At 46.5% G+C, this 21,922-nt stretch overlaps 1 protein-coding gene across 2 annotated transcripts in view; it reads left to right on the top strand.

The window, feature by feature from the left end:
- Positions 1–1,085: 1,085 nt before the first annotated feature.
- The window catches only part of ARFGEF3 (ARFGEF family member 3), a 179,249-nt gene continuing 158,412 nt past the window's right edge, over positions 1,086–21,922 (top strand). For both annotated transcript variants that reach the window (XM_051854295.3, XM_089332625.1), the window contains exons 1-2: positions 1,086–1,315; positions 10,081–10,132. In XM_051854295.3, coding sequence (XP_051710255.3) covers positions 1,231–1,315; positions 10,081–10,132 — 137 coding nt within the window. In that variant the 5' untranslated portion in view covers positions 1,086–1,230. The remainder of the gene's footprint in view (positions 1,316–10,080; positions 10,133–21,922) is intronic.

Genomic DNA, 21,922 nt, shown 5'->3' with positions numbered 1-21,922 from the left:
CTCAACAACGGGGCGTGGGGGGGGGGGTGCTCCTGCCCCAGGGCAGGCTCCGAGTTACCTGCAGGCAGGGTGCTGCTGAGGTCTGAGGCCCTGGCTCACCTGCCTCTCAGGGTCGGGTCAGGGGGATGCTTTCCCGGTCACCACGTTCCCCCTCCCTCTGCTGCAATGAAAACAATTGAACCCAAGCAGTGGGAGGTTGCTGCCCGCGTTGAGAAGCATGGGTGAAGCTGCAGCCTGCGATGATGCCAACCCAATATGAACCCCAGTTCAAGGCCCTGCTGCTCGGCTTCCTACCCAGCTCCCTACTAATGCACCTGGGAAAGCAGTGTAATACGGACTGAGTGCTTGGGCCCTTGCACCCTCGCGGGAGACCAGGATGGTGCCATTTGGGAGTGAACCAGCAGATGGAAGATTCCTCTCTTGCTCTATAATTCTGCCTTTCAAATACATATTTTTTCCAAAGTGGGGGCAGATAGTAAAAAGGTCTTTGGAAGAGGACACGTTTGGAGTCCAACTCTTGTTGCCTTGGGAAGTAACTTAGTTTCTCGGGGCCTACTGTCCCCATCTGTACAATGGGAATTCTAAGCGCTAACACCTGCACCCCGTCCTCTCCAGTGTCGGAGAGCACGGTTAAGAGCTCCCGGCGGGCAGGGTCACAGCTCATTCTGTCCAGTATAGCCCCAGCCAGACATGGGCGGCCCAAGGCGCTGCTGATTAAATAAAGATCACACTAATTTTCTGGTGCGCAGCCGAGAGGATGTAGCTGGCGCGGCGCCTCCACCGCGCTGTGGGCTCCCGGGCGTCCCCGCTGGGCCGCCCCGGACTCCTCCCGCGGCGACCCGGAGCCCGGCGGGTGGAAGACGCGACGAGGCCCCTCCCCGCCCGCTGCCCGCCGCCGTCCAGCTCTCCTTCGGGCCGAGCGGGACCCGAGCCCGGCGGGCGAGCCAGCCCCGGACATCCGTCTCCACCTATCCGCGACGCCTCCGGTCCAGCCCGGCGCCGCGGCGCGGAGCGCACCTGACCCCGGCGGGCGGGGCGCCGGGGCGGGGCGGCGGGGCTGACGTGGCCCGCGGCATGGAGCCGGCGTGATTCATCAGCGGCCGCGCCGGGGCGGCATGGGGGCGAGCGCGGTGGCCGCCTGAGCACCCAGGGCCAGGCAGTGGCGGCGTCCCCGACCCGATTCGCGCGCGCCCCGCGGCTGTCCGCGGCCGGGCCCCCTGGGAGGTCAAGATGGAAGAGATCCTGAGGAAGCTGCAGAAGGAGGCGTCCGGGAGCAAGTACAAAGCCATCAAGGAGAGCTGCACCTGGGCCCTGGGTAAGCGCGCCGAGCCGGGAGCCGTAGCGGGCGCCGGGCACCTGCTCGCCGCCGCGGAAGGGCCGCGCGGGCCGGGGCTGGAGCGAGCCCTGTGCGCGGTGGGTGCACTCGCTAAGCCTCGGAGAAGCATGCATTTCGAGCGATTTCGAGAGTTGCCTCGGTGGATTGATGTGGGACACGACGATCTTGGCTCGGGCGTGGGCGTGCAGCCGCTCCTCCTCGGGTCCCTTTATTTTCTCCCAAACCTAGCCTGGACCGTGGTCCCCATCGCCGAGTTAGGCAGGACCTCCATCCGCTGGAGACCCGGGGCCTGACGCCCGAAGCCTGCGGTGGTGAGCGGAACCAGGAAGGCAGGGCTTGCTTAATTTGATTTTCCTGATACAGGCCGGCTTGCTAAGTATCAGTTTTCATGGGGATCGCCCATGGAAAATAACACCCGGCCGGGATTGTGTGACCACAGCGATGCTGTTGCGGCGTGCCCTTCAGACAGGTGGGGTTTCCGATGGGTGAGCTAGGCTAGCATGGAAATAAGTTCCAGGTGGCAAATTTGTGGCAAATTTGCAGAACTCCTTGGGGGGGGGGGTAGGAGTAAGAAACACGGTTCAATTAAGCTCAAATTTGGGCAATCGAATGGTCGGTCGCGGTGGAAATGCAGAGAGATCCGGATCCTGCTTAAGGTGCTAGCGATGCTTTTGCCAAAGGAAAGGCCGGGCTGGAAGCAGGCAGCTCTGTGGGTCCCTGGCCTTGCCAAGCCAGCGCGAGATTCCTCAGTTACCACTCCATTAAAAAAAATTAGAACCCCTTTCCCTGGAAAGGGAGAAACAGCCAGCGCTTGTCGTGATAGGAGAGCCTGAAGTGCCACCAGCTGTTTTTCCCGTGAAACGTAGAATTCTGATGGGGTTTGGAGTGACTCAATATTTAGAAGATCTTAATTCTCATGTTTGGGTGTATGTATGGACAATCGTCTCGTCTTTTTTTTTAAGCTGTGCATATCATCGTAAAGCTCTTTAGAATATAGTCTAGGAAGTTTATCTTGTAGGTGGAAGCACTTGACCATTTTAGTCTAGCAATTAAAGAAAAAACAGCATTTATCTGACAGAGCAGCAAAGCTCTTAAAGCCACAGTACTGTTTTTTGCTTTGCCATTGTCATTCAGCAACATGATTCTGAGCTAGATTCCCAAATGCCTCTAATAGGGGTCACAGATGGCTGGGTAACATAATAACGCAGGGCCCAACTGTGCAGCAAACATGCCTCTCCTCGTATTCATTATGATTTTGCTGTAAATTCGGCAGATGTAGATAAACAGGGAGGAGGAGAGGCATCGGGTGTTTTTAATGAGTTTGGGATTTGATGTTCAACATCTTGTTTAGTTAAACTACAAGGTTGCTGAGTGTAGGTCCTTGAAGCGACTAGGGAAGCCCAGTGCAGATGCAGGTGGATTTCCCGAGTGACACCTGCAGTCCAGCCGGGTAGCCCAAGGGGACAGAGTGCCTTCCCCAGCAATTGCTCTATAATGGGCACGAGGAAGCATACGTGCATGACAGAGTTAAATGATAGTGCATGTCATTTGTGACATGGGTTAGAATGAGCAAACCAGGAAAACAGGGGGAAGAAGGGGAAATGAACTTGGGGTGGGGGAGGCAGTTGGGGTGACCTGGAGGAGCTTTGAACGTCGAGCTTGCCTTAAGAATGGTCAGGGCCATCTTGGCTTATTTATTCCTCAGCATGTATTAGGCCCTCCCCTGCCCTGAGCTGGGATACAAGGATGAATGAAATGCTTGTGGGAGAAGTTTGTTAGAAGGGCATATTGGAGGGAGACTGTAGCATGAACCCAAGCATGAAGATGTGGTCTTTCCCCTGCAGTCCATTCTCCATGCCGCATCAATATTTTATTCTAAAGGACTCATCATGCCTCACTCCCATGATTTCTTTACAGACTTGCCTTGTAAATTCCTTAGAATGCATTTCAGAATCTGGCCTCGACCTCCTCTTCCTCACTGCCCTACCTGGAGCTCACCAACCTGGTGACAGTTCGCTGCCACACTTTTTTGAGCACGCTGTGCACAGCATATTTCTCTGCCTTTGCTCATGCAGAGGTCCTTCTGCCAGGAATCCCCTGCCCAAACTCCAAGAGGCCCCATACGTGGAGGAAGAACCCCTGAGAGCCTCAGAGTCTGTGACCTTCCTGGGTTCACAGCTTTGCCCCGGTAACTCTCTCGGAATACCTGCTACTTGGGGTTGGAATTGCTTATGAGAGAGTAACTTAGGGGCAAGATAATCGAGAAATCTGTTGAATTCAACAGATTAATTAAAACCTTGTTTGAGGCTGGGGTTGTGGTGTAGCAGGTAGGTTCTCCACCTGCGATGCTAGTATCCCATATGGGTACCAGTTCAAGACCCAGCTGCTCCACTTCCAATCCAGCTCCCTGCTAATGGCCTGGGAAAAGTAGCAGAAGATGGCTCAAGTGTTGAGCCCCCTGTCATGCATGTTGGAGACACCAATAAATTTCCTGGCTCCAGGCTTAAGCCTGGCCCAGTGCTGGCTGCTGCAACCATCCAGAGAGAGATCCAGAAAATGGAACATCTCCTCCCCCCCCCTCTAACTTTCAAGATAAATAAATATTTTTTTAAATCAATATAAGCTTAGACAGGGCATAGTTATTTTTTTCCTGCATTAATAGAATATCCCCAACAAGAATAGTATGAGTACAGTTCTTTTTTTAAATGATCTATTTATTTATTTGAGGGGCAGAGTTACATATAGAGAGAGCAAGAGACAGAGAGGTCTTCCACTTACTAGTTCACTCCCTTAATGGCCGCAATGGCCGGAGCTGTGCTGATCTAAAACCAGGAGCCAGGAGCTTCTTCCAGATCTCTGCATGGGTGCAGGGGCCCAAGCCCTTGGGCCGTGTTCTACTGCTTTCCTAGGCCATCAGCAGAGAGCTGGATTGGAAGAGAAGCAGCTGGGACTTGAACTGATGCCCATAGGGGATGCTGGCATCACAGGTGGAGGCTTGACCTATTACACCATGGTGCCAGCCCCCATGGGTACAGTTTGACTCAGGAATTACATTCGGTTTTGAGGACCTTGTCTGCTGTTTGAGGGCTGACTGCCATGCTCTTCCTGGATCTTCATGATTGGGCACATGAGTCACCACACTTGCATCACACTTGGGAGAGAGAGGGCCATCTGCCCCTTAGGTCATCATGGGAGAAGGGGCGTCTCCTCCAGGTTTAGATCATCTCAAGAGAGCAGACCCCTACCAGTCACTCCTGCACTTTCCTTGGCTGTATGTATTCTTTCCTGCCCCACAGGCTCATGTAAACAACCACGAACCAGTCCTCGACCATGGACTGGAATGGGCTAAGTGTGTTCAGCCTAGGCCGTGAGTGCCACAGGAATCCAGTGAGGGAAAGTTGGTTCCTCAAAGCAAAATTAGAGTGCTGATTCAGAAAGAAGGACGGTGGATGCCTGTCAATCAAAATAATGGATGTCAGCAATGTGATGGACTCCTTGAGTCCGGGCACTGTTGGTACTTCTTGGGGGCTTCTGTACCTACAGTTTAAGAAAGGGTTGTTAAGAAATTGCTAAGGAAACTGGGCTTCAAATGATAGTCACCTTTTTTTTTTAACTTATGAGAATTATATTCATCAATGTTCAATTTAAAACCCCAACAAATATTAGATCAGCGTCAAGATAACACAAGGATCAACTGTAGTCTCCCTTCTCAGGGATAACACCGTTGACATTTTGGCACCACACCCTTTTACAGAGCACCATATACCACATGTGGCGTATTGTCGCTTTCTTGTTGTTTTTATAAGATTTATTTATTCATTTGAGAGGCAGAAGTACAGAGGGAGGAAGAGACAGAGGTCTTCCATCCACTGGTTATCTCCCCAAATGGCCGCAATGGCTGGAGCTTGGCCAATCTGAAGCCAGGAACCAGGAGTTTCTACCAGGTTTCCCACGTGGGTGCAGGGGCCCAAGGACTTGGGCCATGTTCCACTCCCTTCCTAGGTACACTAGCGGGGAGCTGGATTGGAAGAGGAGCAGCCAGGACACTAAACAGCGCCCACATGGGATGCTGGCACCCCAGGCAGAGGCTTAACCTTTAACACCACAGTGCCAGACCCCATCACTTGTTTTAAATCTTAATATTTTCTTCTATATTTTCATTTTTGTCTTTAAGGTATTTTCAACTTTAGCATTTTTTCTTCTTTTTTAAAGATTTATTTATTTGATAGGTAGAGTCACAGAGAGAGAGAGAAAGAGAGGTCTTTCATCTGCTGGTTCACTACCCAATTGGCTGCAACAACTGGAGCTGGGCTTATCCGAAGCCAGGAGCCGGGAGCTTCTTCTGGGTCTCTGACACAGGTGCAGGGACCCAAGGACTTGGGCCATCCTCCACTGCTTTCCTAGGCCATAGCAGAGAGCTGGATTGGATATAGAGCATCTGGGAGAGGAACCGGCACCCATATAGGATGGTGGCACTGCAGGCAGCAGCTTTACCCGCTATGCCACAGCCCCGGCCCCAGCATTTTCTTCTACTTTATCATCACACCTCCCTGAAAATCAGTGTTCCTAGTGGTGTGTGTGTGTGTGTGTGTGTGTGTGTACCTTCTGTCTCTCTGGTGCTGTCTGAGGAGTAGAAATGGCTGAGTGGCCTGGGGGTAACTCGGGAGGGCTGGAAGAGCAGTGTTCGTCTTCAGGAACTGGTGTTCCTGGAGGTCTGGGAGCTGGGACGTGGCAGGATGAAGCAGAATGGCAGAATGGTAGAGCTGGAAGGGACCCTGCTCTCATTTTAGCAAGTTCTTTCAGGGGACTAATGTAGAGCGAATCTGGAAAATAAAGGGAGAGGAAATTAGAGGCAGAATCACCAAATAAGGGAGGAAGGATCATCTGTCCAGCCGCTGCCCTTCTCTGCCCGCCTGTGCTTTTCCTCCTGGCTGTGGTTTTAGTACCTTCCCAGACAGACTACTTCTTTTTAAAATTTTTTTAGAAAGCTTTATTTACTTAATAAATACAAATTTCATAGGTACAGCTTTTGAATTATAGTTGTTCTTTCCCCCATACCTGCCCTCCCACCCCCAAACCGTCCCAACTTCTACTCCCTCTCCCATCCCATTCTTCATTAAGATTAATTTTTAATTATCTTTATATACAGAATACCAACTCTATACTAAGTAAAGATTTCAACAGTTTGCACCCACACAGACACACAAAGTATAAAGTACTGTTTGAGGACAAGTTTTACTGTTAATTCTCTTAGTACAACTCATTAAGGACAGAGGTCCTACACGGGGAGCAAGTGTACAGTGACTCCTGTTGTTGATTTAACAATTGACACTCTTATTCATGACATCAGTGATCACCCGAGGCTCTTGACATAAGCTGCCAACGCTATGGAAGCCTCTTGAGTTCACAAACTCTGTCAGTATTTAAACAGGGCCATAAGCAAAGTGGAAGTCCAGCCAGACTTCTTGAAATATCTAGGGATTGTGTCCATGTCCTCATTTTCTACTCTTCCTCTCACTCCAGCCTGCCTCTCACCTCCATGTACGATGGTGAACACTGCTGGGTGCCCGCTTGGCTTTCCTCTGTGGCCACCCTTTCTGGATGTGACTGTGGCTCTTGAGCTGCTCTGTCTCCATGGGAGCTGACCACACCCTCAGTTTCAGCGCAGTTTCTGAGTCTATGATGCCCTTGTTCACATCACTAGTCCACATCTGTGCTGACGTCTAAACCACAGCTCAGCATCTCTGCTCGAATGGCCCAGAGGCACTTAAACTCAGCAAGTGACCAAGTATTCTTCCCCACCCCACCACACTCACAAACCTCATTCACCTCTGGAGCTTCCAGTCCATCAGCTGATGCTGTTACCTGCCTGGGTGCATCAACCTGACACGCAGAGTCATCCTCAATACATTTCTGGACTTTGCCATTATTTTTATACCTTGTCCATCACCCACGGGCTGCTTATTTTTGCCCCCTAACTAGGTCTCAGGCCTGTCTAGGTCTCTCTGCTTCTGTGCCAGTTACCTCCTTTTCTTATCTGGACTTCTGCAACAGCTTCCTATTATTTTTTTTTCTTTTGGTCTGGTCTTTAAAAACTATTTTTCAAGCAATGCCACCTTGGAAGCCCATTCTGATCAGTACCTCTGCATTCAGACACGGGCATCCCATCAGGGTGAAGACCAAAATCCTTACTGGCTTTGGTCAAGCCCTGCATGGCCTTACTCCTGTCCACCTCACAGCCTTGTCCTGCACCTGCCTCCCCATAGCTCTCTGAATTCCAGCCATACTGACCTTTCATGAACTCATGTATACTGTACTCTTATTTTTCATAAGTAACCAAATATTTGGTGAGCACCTACTATGTGCCAGGTTCCATTCCATGCACTGGGATACCAATAGTGAGCAAAACAGGCATGAAGTCCCTATCCTGCCTTCATGGATCCACTTGCAGCTAATAATCAAGATGAATAAAGTACACATGACAGCTCATAGTGCTATGAGCTGAAGGAAAACAGAAAGCAGCCAAGGGAGATAGCCTGGAGGGAAGGGGGGTTGTATTTTAAATAGGGTGGACAGGGAAAGCCTTACAGAAAGGAGGTTCTGAGGCAGGGAAGTATCCAAATCTATGGACTTGGCTTTTGCTTACAATGAGAGAGAGTGGAGTGGGGAAAAGAAGAGCTGGGACTTGGGTCTTCAGAGGATCTCTCAAGCTACTGTGATGAGAAGACCGTGCAGCTGCAGGGGGCTAGACCTGAAAGCAGGAAGCCCTGGCGGAGGCCACTGGAGTCATCCAGGGAGCAAAGATGGAGGCTGGGACCAGAGGGACTGTGTGGAGCAGAGGAGGGTGGATTTTATTTTGAAGTCTTGATGTGCTTGGAACTTGGCACGCCCCCTCCTTGCCCAATTTACACAGCCCATTTTCAGTCTCATCGCCCCCTGCGGGAAGCCCTGACCACCACAGTCCACAGTGGGATCTGTTGTATTTTGGCTTCATTTCCTGAGTTTTCCTTCTTGGTATTCATCGAGTTTGAAACAAGAACGCACACTCCGTGAATTCCCCGGCTGCGACTGTCCTCGGCATTGGGTCCCTAGCTCCGCGCGTGGTCCAGTGAGTCAAGGAAGGGAGACAGGAACTGGCAGTCCGGGGACTGATTCAGGCTGTTAATGGTCCTTTTTTCATTGGCTCCTGGCAGGAATTCCATGAGGTGGGTGTTCGAGGCCTGTTTTGGGAGATGAGAGAACTGAAGCTTAGAGGAGGGAAACGCTTTGTCCCTACCTCACAGTATCACAGCTGGCAGGGAGCCAGAAACAGAACGTGGTTCTCGTTGCTTTCTTTCTCTGTTGGTTCCTCCACGGGTCTCTCTCCCCGGGTTATTGTTGGGTCCTGCAGGCTGACAGTCAAGCTGCAGCCGTCCCCTCCTTGAGCTCTAGGCCCTCTTTGCCTTTGGTTCCATGCTTATCATTGCAAGTCTAGGGGAGGGCTCTCCTGTGCTGCACTCAGTGAGACTGCTTGGAGTCATTGTGGCTTCTACACAGCTGCCCTTTGTTCTACCTCGGTGTTAAGCGTTTGTACAACTGGGCCCTGTTACACATCCTGAGTTGGATATAAAACCCCTCTGCCCAGTGAGGAAAGCCGTGTTGATTTTATTGTTCAGTCTTACTACCTCTCTTGGGCAAGCAGCATCACATTGTCCTGGGTGCTGGCCTTGGAGCTGCTCCCTGGCCTTGCATCTCAAGGCTTCATTTATTTCTCATTCTCTCACCCTCAGCCCTGACCTCAGGCCTCCCACCTCCTCCCCTGGCCTCATTGTAAGCACCACCAACCCCGCTGAGCTCATCTTTCTGTCTGCTCATTGCTTTCCTCCAGTCCTCTGTTTTGGCCCTTTGGTCACAACAGGCTGATCCTATCATGCTTTGGTCCATTAGGCCTGGGACTCAGGGGTATGTTTAGGATCTGTTGTTCTCTCAGAACTCTTAGCAAGATGAGAAGAAATGTTTCACCTTATCCAGGCAAAGTAGTTCAAATTGACAAAGCTTTTGAGTCTAAGGAGTTAAGAGAGGAGCCAACACAATTTGACCTGAAAAATGGGATGCAAGTAGGAGTGATTGAAATAGAACGGTGTTTTGGGAAGAGAATAGTGAATTTATGTGAGTAATCCACAAACAATGGTAAAGTACTGAATATCCAGGTTGGATTAATGAGATTTGGGCTGAGCCTTCCAATCAGTATCGTTAACTACAACATGATTTTACAAAAGTTTAACCTACCGTGTTATAAACATGTGAGTGAGAATAAGATGTTGCATAAGGTATCTTGTGAACTTGAAAGTCTTCCACAAGCATGAGTTATTGTTTAAGGATATTGAAATGGCTATTTTCAGGGGACCAGCTTTCGTTTCTCTATTTTTATTGCAAGAATATACTATCTTAGCCAGTTATAACTAAATTTAATTAGCATTCTGGTTCTGGTTAGGAATTTAACTATTCATTCTTTGTCTCTGTAGGGAAATGTGTCCTAGTTTTCAATCTTTCCTTCTCTGATAGTGAGGCAAAGTCTGGGGAAGTCTCCAGGGTATCAGAGCAGAGGGATCTTAAAATATGGATGAGTTGTGTGCATACCATTGAGAATTGACTCATTTATAATTATAGGAATTCCCAGAGGAAAAAACTAACAGTGAAAACCGTGTACAGTATGGATTCTCAGTCTTTATCTATTTTTAACTTCTTTTTTTTCCCCTTTGCAGAAACTCTGGGTGGTCTGGATACTATTGTCAAGATCCCTCCCCATTTGCTGAGGTAAGAGATGGAAACCATGTTATATAGCCCAGGTAAACATTGCCCAAAGGTCACCCGGAAGGCCCAGCTAACTCTGCTGGTTTACAGCATTTTACCTGTTGCTGGTTTACAGCATTTTACCTGTTGCCTGTTTATCTATTTTTTTAACCTGTATGAACTGGGATTATTTCATGAGATTAGCGTGATGGGGACCTGATTGGTTGATCACCCACTGTCAGTGGAATGCGTGAAGTCTGTAACCCTAAGTAACTAACCAGGATATTCAATGGTGAAAAGTATCAAGTTGGTTAAGGAGAGAGATGATCAGGACTTCAGTGAGGTAATGATCAACAGGAGTGTCTTCCCCTGCTGATTAGAAAACAGCACCCCTGCTGGCAGGAAGCAGCCCTACATGGGGTGGGGTAGCTTTCAGCTCTGTTAACCTATTGAATAGCTGAGATGCCAGGAGGCTGGTCCTGCTCCCACAGCAGCTCTGAGAACTGAGCCCCTTTCTCCACTTTCCTCACCTCTTCCTAAGCCTGTTTTCCCTCTGATTGTGAGAGAAACGCACGTCCTTTGTGGAAAATTTGGAAAGAACAAGAACAAAGGAGAAATTTGTCACAATTACAAGACAAAGCATAAAGCATTGACAGCCACTTAAGGATAGCCACTGGAAACAGTTGGTTAGATTTTAACAGTCTGTTTCTACTCACTTGTGTTTTTACAAGTTAATATGAAATTTCTTTACAATTTTATCTCTTGTTTTTTTTTTTTTTTTACTATACACCATAATAAAGAACACTTGGTAATGCCAATATATGTTCTTCAAATGAAAACACTGCATTTTCCATTATACAAGGGTACTTTAAAAAGTTAGTAGAAAAAGGAAAGAAAAGATAAATTTATTTTGGTACGAATATTTTTTGAAATCCTTTATGCATAGTGTGCAATTTTTCCAGGTACTTTTTGAAGACTGCTCGTATGACTACTACATAATTTATTTAAATGTTTTTCTATTATTGAACATTTGGACTGTTTCCAGGGTTCTCCTTGAGATTATAAAAACTATTGAACATAGTCTGGTTTCTGTATTGTCAGAACACTGTGATTTATGAGGCATCTTCTCTTCAAATAGACTGAACAAGAGTTATGTTTCTGCCTTTTTAAAAGATTCATTACTTCTCCTATAGCATCTGCTACAAACTCACATATTAGAAAGGAATTCATGTGTTAATCCAACTGAATGCATCTTTATTTGTATAAAGCTTGTAAAGGAATGGAATAGCAACAACATATTTCCCTCAAGGAGGGTTCTCCAGGAATAGGAAGATTTTTCAGAGAGCTATGAAAGAATGGGTGGGAAGTCAATTTCCCTGACCCCAACTTTTAAGAGTACCCTTCTTAAACAAAGATTGACTGCAAAACTGATGTTGCGACGTCTCCTTCACCATCCATATTTTACCATCAATTTTTTCCTTGACAGAGGATAAGTATGATTGTTATCCATCCTGAATCTTTGTGATGTGTGTTTTTCTGGAGTATGAAAATGTCATCCCACAGCCACAGGTCTATAAAAATATTAGTAACCTGTTGAAGTGAAATGGACACTATGAGAAACAGTGACTTGATCAGCCCTTGTCCTGACTGTTGATGTACAATTTAATACTTTATCCCTTTTAGTATTTTTTTTTCTAGTACTATTGGTTGAACTCTGTAATTGACACACAATTATTCTTAGGGGTTGAATTTAATTGAAAAGTGATCCCTGTTAAATGTAAGAATGGGAATAAGAGAGGGAGGAGATATACAATTTGGGACATGCTCAAGCTAACTTGCCCCAAATGGTGGAGTTAGAAACGTGCCAGGGTGTCGCTCCCCGTCTTCGTGGAGGAACGACACAGGACCCTGCGCTGTTCTTTCGTCTGCTCGGCCCTCCCCGGGTTTGCTGCTGGTTCTTCCCGGGTTGGCTACTATCCCTTCCACCTCCGTGGAAGGGCAGTTCCCCCTGGCCACATTCCCCACTTCCGCAGGGGAGCAGCACACCGCCGGCCGGCTTTCTCGGGGGCTGCACAGGCGTTCCCCTAGATGTTCCCCTTAGATGTTCCTGGTGCATGCCGTCTCTCTCCTCCTTTATAGTCCTCCTCCGCCAATCCTAACTCGGCTGCCCACACGCCGAGTACGCTGCTCTCCAATCAGGAGCAAGTCCTACAGTTTATTGGTTGAACTGGAGGCAGCTGTGCGGAAGCTGTTTACTTCTCTTCTCAGCGCCATATTGTGGGAGAGCAGATGCATAGAATAAGTCTTAATTCCAGTAACTCAGTCTAGTCCGGATTGCTCCCCACACCAGGGGATTCCAATACAATCCCATCAAGGTTGTATGTACCAATGCCATCTCACTAGTCCAAGTGATCAATTTCAGTTCACAATTGATCACACTGATAGGTCTAAGAGTCAAAGGGATCACACAAACAAGACTAGTGTCTGCAAATACTAGCTGATAGAATCAAAAAGGGAGAGAACGATCCAACATGGGAAGCGGGATACACAGTAGACTCATAGAATGGCAGATGTCCTAAATAGCACTCTGGCCTCAGAATCAGCCCTTAACGCATTCGGATATGGCTGAAGAGCCCATGAGAGTATTTTAGGCATGGAAAGCCAAGACACTCTGGCAAAACAAAACAAAACAAAACAAAACAAAACAACAAACCCTAAATGAAAGATCTCTGTGAGTGAGATCCCAGTGGAAAGAATGGGGCCATCAAAGAAGGAGGTACCTTTCTTTGAAGGGAGGAGAGAACTTCCACTTTGACTATGACCCTGTCTAAATAAGATTGAAGTTGGCGAACTCAAAAGGCTTCCATAGTCTTGGCAACTCATGACTAGAGCCTAGGGAGATTACTGACACCATAAACAGGAGTGTCAAGTTGTTAAGTCAACAACAGGAGTCACTGTGTACTTACTCCTCATGTGGGATCTCTGTCCTTAATGTGTTGTCCAATGTGAAGTAGTGCTGTAACTAGTACTGAAACACTTTGTGTTTCTGTGTGGGTGCAAACTGATGAAATCTTTACTTAATATATACTAAATCTATCTTCTGTATATAAAGATAATTGAAAATGAATCTTAATGTGAATGGAATGGGAGAGGCATGGGAGATGGGAGGGGTGCATGTGGGAGGGAAGTTATGGGGGGGGCATTGTAACCCATAAACTGTACTTTGGAAATTTATATTTACTAAATAAATGTTAAAAAAATTTTCAAAAAAAATAGTAGTATCTGTGTTGGGAAAGTGAATGGTTGGAAGAACCTGGAAACACATCTTTTTGGAAGTTAGGTAGTTTTGAGTTCTTGGCTTTCAGGAACATTAAAGGAGGACCTGATCTAGATATAAGATGATGGACAAAAAGATTTTTTAAAGATAAGTTCCTTCCTTTGTAAATAAGGTTTCTTACTGCTTACATCTATAAAAAGGAAAGAGAAAAGGTATGAAATTAGTTCTTAACCTTGCTTTACTATAGCAATAGGTAGTCTTCATTTATAAACATACAAACTAATTGAAGGAAAGATAAAAGCCCTATCTATTTCTTTGGAAATGAATTCCTGATAAAATTGTATTTTCCCTGTTAACTACAATAACATTCTGATAATTATTAATGTTCTTTGAATAAATTATGTACATTAGTAATGATAGCTCACAATTAAAATCAAACACTTTGTCTATGGTCACAGAAAAAATTTTTTAAATTGCTTTATGTATTACTTTGTTATAAAGAAGTATAATAGGGAGATTAATAAAAGCCTTTCAAGCATAAAGCATTGAAAGAAAATTCTTTTAGTGGAATGGACATATGAGTTCATGAAGAAAAACTCTCCTGTTAAAGGAGAGTTTGTTCATGTATTTTTTTTTTTGATGGATGAAGATGTTATAAATTGCTGTGGTATTTAGGTTTTGGGAGTTCCATTTAAAGAGTGATATGTTTTAATTAAAAATTCTAATAATTCCAATGTGCCAGAATTACAGCTATTGCAGTTAATTAAAATTATGATGAAAAAAATTAAATGTCAACTTGATATGTGCAAAAGCAGAATTCTAGAATTTTCTTAGTGGCTTAATGAGCAAAAAAATATATCCTTGCACCTGTTCTTAAAGGTTGCTTCCTTGTTTATAGAGTGCTGTTTAATGTGATGGTTTAGTCCGAGCTTTCTGTGGCTCTGGGTTTGTGATGAGAGGGGCAAAGGGATAATGATGTCAGAAGTTCCTGGCCCCACTGGTTGGGAATGTTTGTCACAAGGCATCTGGTAGTTTCCAACTCATGGTGTGTAGGGGGTGGGGGTAGCCGTTGAGTTAGAGAAGAAACAGTTGTAATGGGCCCAAAGTCTTCCTTTTAGCCATTTATCTGCACTTTGTTCATTGGTCTTCAGCCTTACCCTAGAGCCCACTAGCCATCTTGTATGCCCACAAGAGATTATCACAAAATTGGTGGGAGGGCTGCTGAATGAGGGGCAGCGGATAAATATATGAACAGGGTCTTTGCATATCTTCCCCATGATTGGAAACAAAATCCCGAGCATTTACCTTTATGATAAAGAGCTACTGATGACATCATCCTTATCCACAAAATGATGTGCATGATTGTAGTTCAGGTGCACAATGAGAGCTACCAGGCATTCATATACAAAGGAATGAACCTTATGATTGAGACAAAGCAGATGTGGATCTTGTACTCAGAGTTTTTTTTTATTTTAATTTTTAAAAATACTTATTTGTTTGCAAGGCAGAGTGACAGGGAGAGAGGGAGAGACACAAAGAGATATTCCATCCACTGGTTCACTGCCTTATGGCCGCAGTAGCCAGGTCTGGGCAAGGCCAACGCCAGGAGCCAGGAACTCCATCCAAGTCTCCCATGTGGATGGCAGGAGCCCAGGTACTTGGCGCATCCTCTGCTGCCTTCCCAGGTACATTAGCACGGAGCTGGATCAGAAGTGGAGTAGCAGGGAACTGAACCGGTGCTCCGATATGGAATGCTGGCATCACAATGTCTTAATCTGCTGCTGCAGAATACCAGCCCCAAAGTTGCTTTAGTATTATTATTATTATTATTATTATTATTATTATTTTGAGGGAGAAGGAGAAAGCCATATAAAGCAAGGAAACACTCTATTGTGCTAGCAAGTATGAATTGATTATAGAATTTTATATGTGTAGGGAGATTTCAGTTTGGCTGTGATTTCACAGTAGTGGGAAGCCTCTCAAATCTTTTTGTGGAATATAAGAGGAATCTATAATTAGAGCCCAAAAGAGCTCTTGAGTCAATCAGAATGAAAGTTACTGTGTGATGCTGCTATTAGGGAAGTGATGTAATGAGAAGCCGTGTGGTAATGGGCTTAACCCCCTACTGTCAATCAGTCCTATTTATTTATTTATTTTAAAGATTTATTTTATTTATTTGAAAGAGTTATACAGAGAGGTAGAGACAGAAAGAGAGGTCTTCCATCTGCTGGTTCACTCCCAAGATGGCCGCAACGGCTGCACTGATCCGAAGCCAGGAGCCAGGAGCTTCTTCCAGGTCTCCCACATGGGTGCAGGGGCCCAAGCACTTGGGCCATCTTCTGTTTCCCAGGCCACAGGAGAAAGCTGGATCAGAAGTAGAGGAGCTGGAATTAGAACCGGCACCCATATGGGATGCTGGCACTTCAGGCCAGGGTTTTAACTTGCTGTGCCACAGCACCAACCCCAATAGGTCCTCTTTTAATCCTTTGATTCATCTTGCAGGTACCCTACACTCTGTCCAGTCATTATATTTACATGGCATTCTTCTGTTTGAATATCTACTCCAAAAAAAATCTAGACACTATTAATGTTTGCTCATGAGAGAGAACTTAAATGTGTGTGTGTTTAAAGATTTACTTATTTATTTAAAAGTTAGAGTTACACACAGAGATGGAGAGGCAGAGTGAGAGAGGTCTTTCAACCACTGGTTCACTCCCCAGTTGGCCACAACAGCCAGAGCTACACCGATCCAAAGCCAGGAGCCAGGAGCTTCTTCCGATTATCCCATGTAGGTGCAGGAGCCCAAGGACTTGGGCCATCTTCTGTTGCTTTCTCAGACCATAGCAGGGAGCTGGATCAGAAGTGGAGCAGCTGGGACTCGAACGGGCACCCATATGGGATGCTGGCATTGCAGGTGGCAGCTTTATCCACTATGCCACAGCGTCAGCCCCTGAACATGTTATTTTTTTCTACTGATATTTAATATATGGGAAAAAACCCGCATTTATAAGCCATCTTTTGCATTCTCCTGATTTTGTATTCAAGTTTTTTTTTTCCCATTTCTGCTATACAATCACCTGGAAGTGATTATTTGCAGATTTTCTTATTGTTTATTTTGGAAAAGGCTACAGGGATCATTGAAAATCTTGAATCCTTTAGATACCATGTTTCCTTTATTTCCTTCTGCCACTGGTTGATTGCTTTCATGTTACATGCATTACCATTTTGATAAATAATTACTAATGTTTTCAACAGCTGTGTACATTAGTCTGCATCGCTCAAGTCAGAAGAGCCCTTAAGTGACCTGTGTTGTATTATCTTTCCTCTTTTTCCTTTTGCCAGTCAATCACTCTCAGAACTTGTATATACCTAAGTACAAATGTTAAATGCATGATGGATGTCACTGATGCATAGGCTCCCCTAGGGGAGGAAGCCAAGATAATACATTTGGAGTAGAATTAAGAAAGGGGTCAAGAGACATTGCTTATCTGTGCCCAACACTCTTTCATGGAGCAAATGTCCACTGTCATTGTTGGGGGTGGGGATAGACATTCATGCAGAGCTGAGAGTCAGCGTCACAGATGGCAGAGGATTCAGGGAACCCAACCTGTGAGATGTTTCCTAAAGTTAGTAGACAGTCATGGGAAAAGCTTTCTACCCTGTGTGCCCTTCATCTTGTTTTTGACCTTGGAGTAGATTTTAAGAGTCATGACTGCATCCTCATTGTCTTTGCTTGTTTCTGTCTTCTTAAACTTCAAAGTCTTACACGTGTCTTTGCAGGGTTTTATAAAACCTATGAAACATGGGGCCATTGCAGTATCTCCAAACTCCCTCATTTCAGGCTGTGCCTACGGTCACCCGCTCCATGTCCTCCTCCTTTTACAAGCAAAAGTCAACTCAGGGTGTCCCCTAATGAGGACAAGTACCTCTGACCCAGGCAAGTTTGCAATCATAGCCACTGGCTTCATTGTGGTTAGGCACTGGTGTTTCAACCAGGGGCTGAGACCTGGAGACTCCAGATTAGGAACTGGCTAAGTCCAGTCAGGCTCCTGTAACAAATCAACGTAGGTCGGATGGCTTTTTAATAATAGAAAATTTACTTCTCCCTGTTCTGAAAGCCGGAAGTCCAAGATCTGGGTGCCCACGGTCACGTGCTGGGGATAGTGCTTTACTGGCTTGCAGCCTGCCTAGTTCTCCCGTCATCCTCAGGCATCTGTTAAAAGGGCACCAATGGTGAAGACCCCACCTCATGACCTAGTCACCTCCCCAAAGGCTGCACCTCCCGATACCATCACCTTGGAGTTTGGGGTCTCAACGTTTGGGTTTTGAGGGAACATAAACATCAGACCATAGCATTAGTTATCACTGGGAAATGTTTTCTGCTCCCTGACCACCTTCTGTTTCACCCACTCAACCCTACACCTCCCTGCTGGTCCTCGGTGGTTTGGGAATCAAATGAATAGAGCCGAAAGAACCTGGTAAACTTCATGGACTTTTCAGAATGGCTGTGGTTTCTGTTGTGAATTCTCAGGTTCATGGCTGTGCCTTGTGAGGCTCTCACCAGACTCACCTGTCAGGGAGCACCTGGCTCAAGCCGACGTGGAGTGCCACAGCTTCTATAATGCTTAGCTTCTTGCAAATTGCTACAGTCCCCTTCTCCTCCTTGCCTCATAGTCCTTGTCACAGCTTGGTTGTGTCTGATTTTTTTTCCTGAAAAATTAGAGAGACTGTACTTTCTCCAACTCTGTTAAAGGGCAAAGGGCTTATGCCTAAACTGTGGTCTTTTCAGTTGTTGTTTGTTCTACATTATTCTTAACCTGTTGGCCGTTCCCCAGGCATGGCTCCTCCCTGGATGGTAGATTCCTGCCCTGTCCCTCTGCCTCTGGACCTGGGCTGGGGGAGCTGAGCTCCTCTGCTGGCTTGTAGGCTGAAATGCCCAGTTCTCTGTCATCTTCAATTCTCTGTCATCTCCAGTGGATTAGAAATTCTAGGTGCTAGTAGCTGTGGCTTAGGACATGTTAATGTAGCTCTGTATATGAGGGCACTTCCCAAAGTTCATAGAAAATGGAATTCAAAGATAAGTTTATTTTGGTGCCAAAAAAAATTGAAGATTCTACATAGTTTTTTTTTTTTTTTTGTATTCTACATTTTCCATGAACTTTTGCAGATCAAGGGAGATGACTTTCCCTGCGCACCCTTGCCTAGCCAAGGACCTCGGGCCCCTGCACCTGTGGATGGAAAAGCTGAGTGGCTGGTTCTTGGATCTACAGCCCCACCTTTGTTCCCCATCAGATTTCTGCAGAGGTTCACTCTCCCAGGGCCAGGCCAGTGGGAAATGAGTGAGGTCAAGGTTACAACTGGTGGGCTGGGACTCAGCTTTACTTAAATACTCCATATTTTGCTTCTCATAGATATTTTGTATTAATTTTAATTTTTCTGAGATGTAGCATTTAAACATTATTTTTCTTAATTTCTGAGGTTTTCAGTGTTTCCTTCCTTTCTGTGTCTAAGACCAATGAGGAAGATCTCACAGCTGCTAGGGCAATCCCGTTTCTGTCTACTTGGTGTTACTTTAATAAGCGTTTCCTTGGGAAAGAAAAGATTCATTTCATCTTGAAGTTTGAGGTTACAGGATCAGAGGGCCCGATAAGCCAGCATCTGGTGAAGAGTGGTTAAGGCAGGATCACATGGTGAGCCAGGAAATAAGAGAACCCACCTCTCAACCTCAGAAGCATGCCCACAGGGACCCAGAGACTGCCCACTGCCCCGCCTCCCAGTACCACCACCAGATCATGTCTCTACCGTTAGTCAACCAAGCTAACCAACACTAAGACAGCAGACGTTAAGCGGCTGCCCAAGTTCAAGGGAAACAAATGCTACTCAGCCTGTAACGCGAGCCAAACTGGGTTAGGCTTCTGCAGCAGTCTGTGTCTTTTGTACTGAACAATTTGGTTTCTGCTCCTCTGTGAACAGAACTTCAGTGGCCTGTGCCATCAGGGAAATAAGCTCTTTCCCATGTCCAAGCTGTGCGTGGTAGATCCCATTCACCAGCACACTCTGCCCCACGTGCTGGACTTGGACTTTACTAAAGTCATTTCCCTGCCCCAACCAGTTCTGGGTGCCAGGACCATCACATAAGCTGGAATACAGTGCACTTGTCCTGGGTCCTCTTTGAGAAACCAAAGTTAAGACCAAACGGTCTCAAGGTGTTTGGGTAATCACCCAAAGCCTCTCCTTTATGTGGGGCATTAGCTTATGAGGGGAGCATGTTTTGTGCTACTGTCTTCATCAGAAATATCCACTGTGTGCTTCACAATATGTAGCCTTTCTCACTTCCTCATCCACTGATCTTTGTGGACTGGACTGCGGTGTCCTGAGGTGCTTCGTCACTCTCTGAAGTAGAAGTGGCTTTTGTCTCCTTTTGCAGAGTTCTGTCATGGAGCTTACCAGACCCATGGCAGTGGTTTAGAGGTTCTGTTCCCAGGTACCGTCTTCAAGGAGCTCATCTATACTTGCTGCCTGCCTCTGCACCCCACACTGAACCCTCTCTAAACACCTGTGGGATGAAACCGATTCCCTAAACTTTGCATCACATGTCCCAGGGAACCCGTGCCCTCGTCCCTTAGATTCTTGGAAAATGCAGTATTCCAAGCATCTGTGCCCAAATGGAATCCCAGATTTGACAGTGGAATTTCTGCCATCTCACTGACTGAGAGCGTGGGTCCGAAATAGAAGACCCCCGTAGTCCAACATCCAATCCAATAGCCACTCTACTTTTGTAGATTTAAATTCCTTACACTCTACTCTGCCAAGTCCTTGCCAGCATAGTGTGTCTTAGTATTAGATCAAAGAGCAGTGGTGGCTGTGGTAGTTAACCAGGACCCTAGCCAATATTCCATATCAAAAGTCACTGAATCTATAAATGTTTCAGTTCTCATTAAGTTTGCATTAAAAGTCCTTGGTATACCTGGAACAGGCAAGCTGTGTGCCCCACCCCCAACATGAATTTAGTTTCAAAGATTTCCCCTCTCAAGAGTGAAGAATGCATCCTGCCCCAGTGCAGGATTGCTCCTTCCTCCTAGCTAACTTGCTACAGGACCGGTCCAGGGGAGATAAAACTGTCAAGGGAATCCTCGAGCTGTCTTGTTACAAGGCAGCCATTGGCAGCACATCTCTTGTTGGCACAACTCAGTGGCCCTCTGGGAACAATCCAGCCATGACTCTGGCCCAGCTGCCATTTTGCTTACCTTCTCCATGATTCTTCAGAGCCAACTTTGGCTTCATTGCTTTCTCCTGCCAGTTGTCCATCCCAGGAAGACTCTAACAGCCCTTCTTTCCTTTGTCCTCATGATCCTGTCTTCCCCGCTCTTTTCCACCCTGGCTGAGCAATGCCCAGCCCTCCACTTCATTGTGCCTGCAGCCCAGGCACTGCCAGGTGCCTCCTGGTCTTGTGTTGGGGACCCACTGATTTTCACACATTCACAGCATTTATGGTTGGAGAGAACCGTCCGGAGTAGCTCCCCATTCTTCCCATTCTTTTCATTGCCTTTAGGCTGCACTGATCATATGGCAGGACAGTGCTTCTCATGAGACATCTGTGTTATTCCAGGTGGATCACAAACAGCTGTGCTTCTGCTGGATCCAAACTTGCCTCCAGGCCTCCTCTCTCATCGCTTCCTCTTTTTCCTTCCTACTACTGCTCACTTCTCTTTGTAGAGTCATGCAAACGTCAACAAGTCTTGGTTTTGTCCAATTTTACTGGTTCTGCACCAGGAAACAAACTGAAACCACAGATGATAGCAGCTTTAAGACATTTAGGGTGATCTGCGTCTGGGGAGACCCTGAGAGTCTTCCTGGGTCTTGGTGGGGACCTGTGAGTGAAGAAGTGAGGGCTTGTTCTGGGATAGACCTGAACTTCCCCACCTCTGTGAGATCGGGCCTGTCCTTAAACAGGTGAGCCACCTGCAAGGAAAAGGGGGCACTTGCAGTCTCCTGGAGCAGTGGGGCATGCTCAAGTCTGGGTTAGAATTCAAGATGCACTGAAGACCTGGTTTCTCTTATTGTTTTTTAAAGATTTATTTTATTTATTTGGAAGGCAGAGTGACAGAGAAAGAGAGATCTTGCGTTCACTGGTTCACTCCCCAAATGGCCACTACAGCCAAGGCTGGGCCAGACTGAAGCCAGGAGTCAGGAACTCTATCTAGGTCTCCCACATGGGTGGCAAAGGCCCAAGGACTTGGGCCACCTTCCTCGGCTTTCCCAGGTGCATTAACCAGGATGTGAACTGGTGTTCCAGTATGGGATGCGGCATCACCGGCAGCAGCTTAACCAGCTGTACCATGACACAGGCCCCCACCTAGTTTCTCTTTTTTCCTTTTGTTGCTATGGAAGACAAAGAGTGTTCCTGCCACCTTTGAACAGAGTGTAAGTGATAATACCATACTATTTCCTAACTCACAAACAGTTTTCTCTGGGTGTTATCTGTCAGCCTGTAGGTCAGTCCTAATGGTTTTTGTGTTCTATTCACTTTGATAAGG

Source organism: Oryctolagus cuniculus, chromosome 5 (assembly GCF_051225735.1).
Source record: "Oryctolagus cuniculus isolate XC-2025 breed Fujian yellow rabbit chromosome 5, ASM5122573v1, whole genome shotgun sequence".
In the NCBI taxonomy this organism is placed as follows: Eukaryota; Metazoa; Chordata; class Mammalia; order Lagomorpha; family Leporidae; genus Oryctolagus; species Oryctolagus cuniculus.
This window is presented reverse-complemented; position numbering and strand designations above follow the sequence as displayed.